Here is a 10,643-nt window from a genome sequence, read left to right on the forward strand (position 1 = left end):
CACACACGCGGACACACAGATGGAGGCAATGTAATGACGGTTTATCCATAGGTGTGCGCTCATCCGTGTGTGTGTGTGTGTGTGTACGTACGTGTGTGTATGTGTGTGTGTGTGTGTGCGTGTGCGTGTGTGTCATGACTGCGCAGTCATGAACTTACTATTTCCCACTTTTCCCACGTCGTGCATTATTGTACACATTTCGCGTATGCATGCTTTGACCCCTACTATCTCTTACACTTAGTTACAGCCATATCTGTTGTAAGTTCAAACGGGAGTTCAAACTCTCGCTCCTTTTGGACGCCTTACGTCATAATCGTTTACCGTGTTTTTAGAGCGGAGAACAGTTTTTCTTCTTGGTCTAGTTTTCTGGTTTTTTGGTATGGAAGTTGTGTCTGGTTAGACCTTCTTCTCGTTACAGTGTTTTCGATAATAGCACTTGATATGATGAGTTTTTGATGTTCTCACGACGGAGACGAGGGACTGTGATCACAGCCACCGTTGAACTGCCCTGGAGTGCAGCAGTAATAGTATTTTAGACCCCCTTATTTTCCCTCGTTTATGTCCGTTCGTGACATGGTGCTGTGACCAGGATAGGATATGATGTCAAGTGAAGACTCTAATCGTACTAGTGAAGCCACTGAAGGTTGTGCTACAGCCACAACATGTCAGGAAGATGACTCCCAGAAGAAAGGCCTGCAGGCCATCAAGGACGCGCAGAAGCGTCGACGCCGGTGCATGCGAAGATACGAGCGCATCAGGGCATGTACTGCGTACATTTTGGAAAAAACAACAGAAAGCTATGTGGAAGTATGGATCGATCCAAAGAGGCTTCAGCCCCAGATTGACGATGCTGTACAGTTGAAACGAGAAATACTACTCACCCAGGATGAGATTTTCAATGTTCTGGACGACTTAGAAAGATGTAGTGTACACGACGAAGAAGAGGAGTGGGAGCGTGAATTTAATGTGTCTTGGCGCATTTTGAAGATGCCCAGATAGCTGTCGACCAAGTCGTATTTGAAGAGGAGAAAGTGAAGCGTCAGTCCCAATCCGCCATTCTGGCTGCTCAGCAACAGCAGCAGAAAGCCTCAGTGACTTCAGTGGATGCCACCACCAATAGTGCCAGTGCCACTGAGGACATACCAGTAGTTGACGAGGACCGGGCGCATCAACAAACAGCAGTGCAGCTGGAAGAAGATTCTAGAGACCAGAACGAGTCTCCGGCTATGAGCAGTGTAGATGGCATCCGACGAGCATCGTCAAGTGTCAGTATACACAGTGCACCAACAACGCTGTCCACCATTGAGGTGGCGGCACAGGCAGCAGTAGCAGCCATGCAAGCTGCACGCTCCAGTCCAGTTGTGAAACTTCCTCAGCTGAAACTGTCTCAGTTCAATGGAGACATCATGGACTGGCCAGAATTCTGGCAGACATTTGAGTCCTCTGTTGGTCTTCGTCAATCGTTGCCGGACGTATCAAAATTCACGTACCTCAAAAGCGTCCTGACGGGTGTCGCCGCAGCAGCCATCGAAGGCATTCCAATAACAGCAGCTAACTATCCTATCGCAGTTACGATGCTGAAGGACAAATTTGGACAGCCTGAGCTGATAGTGGCAACACTGTATCGTAAACTGGCACAGCTGCCACAATGTAACAACAGGTTTACTGAAGTGAAGGCTACCATTGACCAAATGGAGAAACTCCTTCGTCAATTGGAAGCTCAGGGAGAGAACCTGGATACTCAGCGCGTCCTCATTCAGCAACTCTTCTCGAAGTTCCCGTTCCAGCTCATCAGCAAACTGGAGGAGCAGAGATCCGACCATACTGTGCCATGGACGGTCAAAACAGTACGGGAGATGCTAGCGAAGTATGTAGCAATGCAGAACACAGTTCGTCAGTTCACCGACAACATCAGCCAGACACCTCAGCCTAAGATACATGGACACCAGCAACAACACCATCGTCCACCAACAATGGGATTTGTATCCAGCCAGGCAAGCCCCAGAAGAGAACCGTCCTGCGTCTTCTGTCGGTCAAGCCATTTCAGTGATGAGTGTACCAACTACTCAACACTGGATTCCAGGAAGGATCAACTGTTGTCCCTACGTAGGTGCTTTGTGTGCCTCAAAGAAGGCCATATCGCAAGGAATTGTGCACACCGTAGTAGAAATTGCTACCACTGTAGCGGAACAGGCCACAGTCGTGCTATTTGTCCCAAGAAGGGTCAACAATATAATCCCGCAGTCGAAGTTCCGAAACACCAGCAAACAAATTCACTGGCCAATGGCAGTCCACAGACAGCAGCAATCGCAGCTTTGTCACCGGCAGAGATGCCAAGCCAAGAGCCGACGGCAATTCCAGATGAAACCACGGAACTAGCCACCACGAGCGTCTCAACACTGAAAGCAGTTATTCAGTCAGCCATGCTGCAAACCGCTAAGTGTAACGTGACTGACCATTGTGGGAAGAAGGTCACGGTCAACGCACTACTGGACAGTGGCAGCCAACGATCGTTCATCACTGCAGCTCTAGCTAAACGACTCCAGCTACCAGTCGAGAATGAAGAGAGGCTCTACCTGAACACCATGGCAGCAACTAAGTCCAAGAGCTTCAATTCGCAATCGTTCCAACTCGCTGTCAACCTCCGAGACGGTAACATGGCACAGATAATGGTGAATACTCTGCCTACCATAACCAACCCAATTGTGAAACAAGCCGTGCAACAGACCGACTTGGCGTTTCTTGAACAGCTGTCTCCAACAGCGCTAGCAGATTCTGTGCCTCACGCAATGGAAACTGTCAACATCGACTTTCTAATTGGTGCTGACTACTTTTGGCAACTGGTGGGCAATAATGTTATCACACTGCCATCAGGACTCAAGCTAGTCTCCTCCGAATTTGGATACCTGCTCACCGGCTGCAGTTCACTACCGGATGAATGCAGCAATGATGACACGACCTCCCTGGTGGTTACCAGCAGCGGTTCGATTTTCTCAGGAGCTGCAAGCGTCTCCAACCGTAACACAGAGGACAGTGTACTGTCTCAATTCTGGCAACTGGAGAATATCGGAATCAAGGATTCACCCTACGCGAATGATGACGAAATCGCACTGGCGCAATTTCGCAAGACAACGGAATATTCCGATGGCAGGTATTCCATCCAATGGCCATGGAAGCCTGATGACACCAAAGATCAACTTCCTAGCAACTACGGCTTAGCCCTTGGCCGAATGAAATCACTGGCCAAACGACTCGCTACAGACGGACAGCTGCTCGAGAGTTATGACAAGGTGATCCGACAGCAGCTAGCTAAGGGAATCATTGAAGAAGTTCAACTTTCCGGAACCAGTGGTAAACAACACTATTTGCCACACCACCCCGTTGTGACACCAGCGAAGTCAACAAAGGTCAGGATAGTGTATGATGCATCAGCCAAAGCGAGTGCAACATCTCCAAGCCTGAACGACTGCGTCTACCGTGGCCAGTGCTACTCCCTGACCTCTGCGGCCTGCTAATGCGTTTCCGTCTCAAGCCAATTGTGATTAGCGCTGACGTAGAGAAAGCATTTCTTCAAATTTCTATTCAGCCAAGTGACAGGGACGTCACCCGATTCATCTGGTACAAGGACTGTACCACACCTGAGAAGGTTAACGGCAATGTCACAGCGTACCGTTTCTGTCGAGTGCCGTTCGGTGTAGTCTCGAGCCCATTTCTGCTCGCTGCTACCATTCAGCTGCACCTCACACAGGCCCAGACCGATGTGTCTGGTGCTATTGCACGTGATCTGTATGTGGACAACCTAATAACCACGGTCTACTCCCCAGAAGAAGGTATTCATCTCTACAAGGAAGCCAAGCAGCTGTTCTCAGATGCATCCATGAACCTACGAGACTGGACCTCCAACTCCGACAAAGTGTTGGACAAGATTCAGGAAATCGACCGATTGCCATCAGCATCTACCAAAGTCCTTGGGCTCAAGTGGGATAGCAAAGCAGATAACATCGCCGTGTCCAACAGCATCAATGAGAAATCAGTCGGTCCAGTCACAAAGCGCAGCGTGCTGAACAAAGTGGCAAGCGTGTTTGACCCACTCGGATTGATGACACCATCTACACTGCAAGGGAAGCGGTACCTTCGTCGGCTATGGGAGGAAGGTCTGGAGTGGGATGCCCCATTGTCCGCACCAATGCTCCTGGAGTGGGACAACATCCAATCAGCACTCCGGCAGACGACGACCGTCACCATTCCAAGGTTCATTGGTCCTGCAAGTGCAAGTCAACCGATGAGTCTACATATCTTCACAGATGCATCCAAGGATGCATATGCAGCAGCAGCTTACCTCCAAGTGCAGATTCCGGATTCCAACAAGTACACGGTGAATCTCATCTTCTCCAGATCCCGACTGACCCCGTCAGCCAACAAACCGTCCAAGAAGCAATCAGTCACCATTCCTCGTATGGAACTGCTCGGCGTGGTCATCGGATTCAGGATGGTCAAGTTCATCCAATCCCAGCTTCAACTTCAGAACAACATCCCAACATACCTCTGGACTGATGCCAAGTGTGTTCTCCACTGGCTCACAACGCCCCATCATCTCTCAACATTTGTTGCCAATCGTGTGAAGGAAGTGAAATCCAATCAGCAGCTACAGTTTCGTCACGTTCAGTCCCAGGACAACCCTGCAGACATAGCAACACGCGGTCTTCAGCCAGAGGAGTTGAAGGAGTCTTCTCTCTGGTGGCAGGGTCCTGCATGGCTAGCAGGAGACAAAGAGGACTGGCCAACAGGAAAACTGATCGTCACGCAAGAAGACATTGCAGAAGCAGACAAAGAGAGACGCTCCCCTCTCATTACAATTGGGAACACAGCTGCCGTCATCAACGACAGCACAGAAACGTATTCGCTTCAGGCAGCAGAACAACGTGTTTCATCCCTCAGATCGCTCTTGAGGACTACAGCAATCTGCCTCCGTTTCATTGGCAAAAAGATCTGGAGCAAGGTCAGTAGCAGCACACGAGAGAAGCTACGGCCAAAGATTCCCCTCGCAGCAATGGTCTTTGATGATGCTTCGCGCACCAAGTACGTAGCAGCCAGTGATCTCAGCATCGCAGAGAAGATCATCATCAGACAACACCAACGACAGAACTTCACAGATGCGTTCAAAGCTATAGACAGCGGTACTCGTCACCCCCTTCAAGACCAGCTCGGACTTCGCCTGGATGCTGAAGGACTGCTAAGATGCCATGGAAGGCTAGACAATGCTCAGCTACCTGAAGATGCAACTCGCCCTATGCTGATATCCCGACACAGTAAGCTAAGTACTCTGATCATCCGGAAGTTCATGCGCGTCTCATTCATGCCGGAGTGTCTCACACACTTGCCCAGATTCGACAGAAGTACTGGCTTCCACAAGGGCGGGCAGCTGTGAAAGCCGTTCTGAGTAAATGTCATTTGTCAGAAACACGAAGGGCAACCGTTCCGTCTACCCCAGATGCCACAGCTACCAGCAGAACGAGTACAGCAGTCTCATCCATTTCAGTACATCGGCCTCGACTATCTCGGCCCATTCAGCGTCAACATCAGCAGTACAACACAGAAGGTATGGGTGTGCCTCTTCACCTGTATGGCAACCCGTGCGGTTCATTTGGAAGTAGTGATGGGATTAACAACGGCCCAGTTCGTCAACTGTTTGAAACGATTCATTGCCAGGCGAGGACGACCTGACAAGATCATCTCAGACAATGCGCCACAGTTCAAGCTGGCACAGACGTACCTCGATCAGAAGTGGAAAAAGATCCTAACCTGCCCTGAGCTGGCCTGCTACCTTGCAGAACGAAAGGTAACCTGGGTTTTCACCACTGAGTTTGCACCGTGGCAAGGCGGTTTCTATGAGCGACTAGTTGGTCTGGTGAAGCGAGCTTTCCACAAAGCCATTGGCCGCAGTCGATTCACCTACGAGCAGTTCAACACAATCACAACGGAAGTTGAGGCAATGCTCAACGCACGCCCATTGACGTATGTACCGTCAGAGTCGACAGATGGAATCATCACGCCAAACCACTTCATTGCCCCAACTCGCTCACTGGGACTTCCTGACGATATCCAGTCAGATGACTACATGCCCCAACGAGATCCAGTCGCTACTATTACGTCGCTGCAGAAGAAGCAGCAAGCTGCACTGGACACGTTCTGGAAGTTGTGGAGAGATGACTATATCCTTGCACTTCGCAGCCGACAGCCAATCAACCATCGTCTCAGGAGGAGCCGAACCACTGATCCCAAGATTGGCGACATGGTCATGATCAAGAACGACCAGCTACCACGTGGAATGTGGAAGATGGGAAAAATCAGAGAACTGCATGACAGCGCGCAGGACGGCAAGACTCGTTCGGCGACAGTACAGACGACCAACTCCATCCTGAACCGACCGATCAACCACCTCTACCCGCTAGAAGTGACCGCAATGGAGGAGAAGGAGAACACTGATGTCATCGACAACGGCAGCACTGATGTCATCGACAACGGCAGCACTGATGTTGCTAGCAGCAGGCCTCAGCGCATGGCCGCCCAGAAGGCAAAGGAAAGGCTCAATGCACAAATGCAGGCTGAGCTGGTGTCTGTAGCTTTCACCTTTGTTTCTACGTATGTATGTATGTAGACAGTATCTATTCCATTGTCTTATTCAATGCCACAGTAAAATAGTTTGTTTCTTTTGTTCCTCGGGAGTGTCATGACTGCGCAGTCATGAACTTACTATTTCCCACTTTTCCCACGTCGTGCATTATTGTACACATTTCGCGTATGCATGCTTTGACCCCTACTATCTCTTACACTTAGTTACAGCCATATCTGTTGTAAGTTCAAACGGGAGTTCAAACTCTCGCTCCTTTTGGACGCCTTACGTCATAATCGTTTACCGTGTTTTTAGAGCGGAGAACAGTTTTTCTTCTTGGTCTAGTTTTCTGGTTTTTTGGTATGGAAGTTGTGTCTGGTTAGACCTTCTTCTCGTTACAGTGTTTTCGATAATAGCACTTGATATGATGAGTTTTTGATGTTCTCACGACGGAGACGAGGGACTGTGATCACAGCCACCGTTGAACTGCCCTGGAGTGCAGCAGTAATAGTATTTTAGACCCCCTTATTTTCCCTCGTTTATGTCCGTTCGTGACAGTGTGTGTGTTCATCACGACCTACGCTCCTTGGATGCTCCATGGTTTACTACAGCCCAGGATCGACCATTGTGGAGATCGAGTGTCACGTTGATGTTGTGCTACCATCACCTGATCACCATCGGGGGCTAAGCCAACTGTGCACTGCAGTGTTTGCGACCGCCATCTTAGTGCGTCTGGGGACAAGCGGCATAAGTGCAGTGCGGCCCGTCAACTTCCTGTCAGCCAACAGCCTGGTGCAAAGTAGTGTCAACGTTGTGGTACTTCAAAGTAGATAGTTTAACCCTTTAGGGGTCATAGTACGAATGAATCCGTATGTCACACATGCAGTTCTTTGATCACCAATTATCGCCAATTCTTTGACTTTTTTATTGGATTTTTAGCAATTCAATTCTCCAGACAATTATCTACTCCAAACCCGTGATTTCTAGGTAGGTTGCCAACTAAAAGGTTTGAACTACAGGCACGAAGGAAAAGTTGACGTAACGTTCAACGATCCGAGTATCAATAGGTTTTTTTTTCATTTGACCCGACGAGACCACACGACGCTTGCAGATCACAGCACGAACAGTTCACCAGCCACACTCCACGAAAGCAAGTAGTAGTAGTACTCCTGACAAGTCTTGTTTCGTTCCATAGAGATATAACGGGGAACTCATCAGAGGAGAAGCAGTTGCTGAATGAAGGGGTTTAGCTGAATAATGCTATTAATAGAGAAGATACCGGCGCAAGGTGTAAACACTCAACTAACTCATAATGCAGTGCTGCCAAATATTTTTCGCCCAAAATCGGACACCCTTCACCACCAAGGCTGGCCACATGGTGCGAATTTTTCTCCTCGGCAATTTTTTACAGAGAATTCAAAATATCGCCTAAAACACCATGAAAATTCGCTTCGTTGCCATGGTAACCCCGGAGTTGTCATGAATTTTGTAATGATGAGTACGAGCGTGGTCGCACACTGACTCTGTACAGACTGTCAGCGTACATGCCATCCAGCCTGATCCAGGCATGTTACCAAGAGTCCATAAACAGTTTATGCACTCTTGATGTTACTTTGCACTTCCACAGCCAAGCGCTAGCCTTTTTACTAAATTTTAGAAGCAAATGTACAGTGATTTGTGCCTTCAGTTGCGCTGAAAAGTGAAAGTACAGGACTTCTGCATAGGGAAGTAATGATCTCCGACATTTTGGCTGCTTTTCGGACATTTCCCTTTTCGGACCGGTTTTCGGAAGAGCCTTCAAAAATCGGACGGTTTGGCAGCACTGTATAATATGTGACATATCAACACAAAAGGAATAATGCAGAAAGGAGGTGTTCTGAACCCTACCAGACACAACTATCACAAGTGCTAAATCAATCACAATGAGAAGGAGAGGTACACAGAAATCATGGAAATAGGTTGCGCTAGTTTACACATCACAAAGAGTACTGAGGTGGTGACAAAGATAGGTGAAAAGTAGACGCCAAGTGAAAGCCAACAAATCATCACGAACGTCTAACGTCACATCTGAAGATTGCTAACTGCACAAGACAAATACTTCACAAACCTCGATAATTGAAATTCAGCCAACGGTAGGTGAAAGGAAGGCTGCTGGCCAACAACCAACAAAGAATTATCCGAGTGTGCACTAGCTCATGAGTGCAGGAACACATTGTTTTAGATTTCGATTATTCTGTCCCTCTTTGAAGGGAATCACGATCAACTCTGTCACACCAGATCACATTACCAGAGATTATTGGCAAACTGTTTGGTCCGCTCTGACCTTGGTTTTGGGGTTCCGTCCATTTTGCAAGCATTTCCTACATTTTGGAGCAAGGGCTGGCAACCTCACATTGTCAGATTGAGCTCTGGTTTTCTCTATTGGATTCCTTTTCTGTCCTTGTTCGGAAACATATCATACTAGTAGGTGTCGTGTTAGTAATTGTTAATGGCATCAAGATGATTTTTGGGGAATTGTGTGTTGCTCCCTACATGCGAGCTTGCGGTTTCCTGCCGACTTGAATTCTCACTTGACTGACTCACGACTGCCATCCAGAGCACACGAGAAGTCCATCGAACCGTCCACTCCGCAAACCTGCAAGAAAGCACCACTCCCTGCTCACAGTGTTTCGGGGAATTCACCCCTCATCAGTTGAGCTTGAGTAGGCTGAGGAAGATTGTACCTGAAGAGCACCAATATAGTGCTCTCCAAAGAAGATTTTTACTGTATTAACTTTTCCAGCCAGACCTGTGACGTCACAGAGATAGACTTTGTATGGGAGTAGATGGGGTATTACCATAATACACGGAGTTGTATGTCGGCAAAATCGTTCATTTGCATCGAGCATGCATGTGTGCAGCGTCCACGGACGGTGTCAGGAGCACACAGTCTGTATGAGTGCATGCAGCCAGTCAACTGTGACATTTATCCACACCATGTGCATAAAATATATGTACTGTAAAAGCCGAAATTTTCGGTGGTGTAATATTTTCGGTATTCTCCAAAATCGGCAGTTCGGTGGAGGGTAAAACCCGTTTTCCCGGTAAGTGTACTAGTACTACATGTACATGTATACAGTATCGGTTGTACCGAAATTTTCGGTGCATTTTATTTTCGGTAAAAATTGTCAGCACCGAAGTCACCGAAAATAGAACACCACCGAAAATTTCTGCTTTTACAGTACATGTACATAGCAGTGTACATCGAGTATATCTGCATTGCAATTTGACTGCGAATGCAAGCCTGAGGATCATTGATAGAAAGAACCAAAAAATTGTTCAAGAAAGATTTTTCCCAGCCAACGAAGTTTTTTTTGGGGGGGGGGGGTGTTGAACGAAATTGTTCTTGCAGTTCTACTGGTCACATTATAAATTATAATACTAGCGACACGCTTCAAGTGAAGATGTACACGTGCCCACATTAGATAAACCTTGTATTGTTGAAACGCGCTTTTAGTTTGACAGCTGATCACATATCAGGTGACCGTTTCCTAGGAATGGGCCAATCACTGCCCTTCCTTGGCGGGTGATATACTGTAGGCCGATATCACCCCTGCTGCTCCATATCACACCCGGCTGCGTACCTAGTAAGAATGACAAGGTTAAGGTAGTTCGGGACAGTTTATTTTCATGGTCACTTTTCACCAAAATTTTCTACAGTTAATAATTTGCTCATTTTTGGTGGGCTGACAGAGAAAAGCATTCTGATTCAGAATCTGCAGTAAAATTTGGGGGTCACCATATCCGTTCCTAGTGAAATTGATGCTCAAACATTGGAATTTTGGGCAAAATAGCAACATTTGCGACCTTTGGACCACCAGAAGACTAGTAGAACACCTGGTGACCCCCATTTTTCTATTTCACCAGATGTTTTCTAAAGACTAGTTCTACACACCCACCAAAATGAGCGAATTATTAACTGTAGACAAATTTGGTGAAAAGTGACCATGAAGATATGTGGCAATGGCTGAAACTGTCCCGAACTACCTTA

General features: G+C 47.7%; 3 protein-coding genes across 3 annotated transcripts; all 3 read left to right on the forward strand.

Moving 5' to 3' along the window:
• The first annotated feature begins 600 nt into the window (after nt 1-600).
• Nucleotides 601-3,515, forward strand: LOC135830723 (uncharacterized). Its single transcript, XM_065342950.1, has 2 exons — nt 601-763; nt 988-3,515. Exons 1-2 carry the CDS (start codon nt 601-603, stop codon nt 3,513-3,515), a joined length of 2,691 nt encoding a protein of 896 aa, XP_065199022.1.
• On the forward strand, nt 3,515-5,428 carry LOC135830721 (uncharacterized). The gene has a single exon (XM_065342948.1). It carries the CDS (start codon nt 3,515-3,517, stop codon nt 5,426-5,428), a length of 1,914 nt encoding a protein of 637 aa, XP_065199020.1.
• A 63-nt stretch (nt 5,429-5,491) lies between these two features.
• On the forward strand, nt 5,492-6,658 carry LOC135830722 (uncharacterized). Its single transcript, XM_065342949.1, has one exon. It carries the CDS (start codon nt 5,492-5,494, stop codon nt 6,656-6,658), a length of 1,167 nt encoding a protein of 388 aa, XP_065199021.1.
• Nucleotides 6,659-10,643: the final 3,985 nt, after the last annotated feature.

Source organism: Sycon ciliatum, unplaced genomic scaffold (assembly GCF_964019385.1).
Source record: "Sycon ciliatum unplaced genomic scaffold, ocSycCili1.1 SCAFFOLD_2250, whole genome shotgun sequence".
Classification (NCBI taxonomy): Eukaryota; Metazoa; Porifera; class Calcarea; order Leucosolenida; family Sycettidae; genus Sycon; species Sycon ciliatum.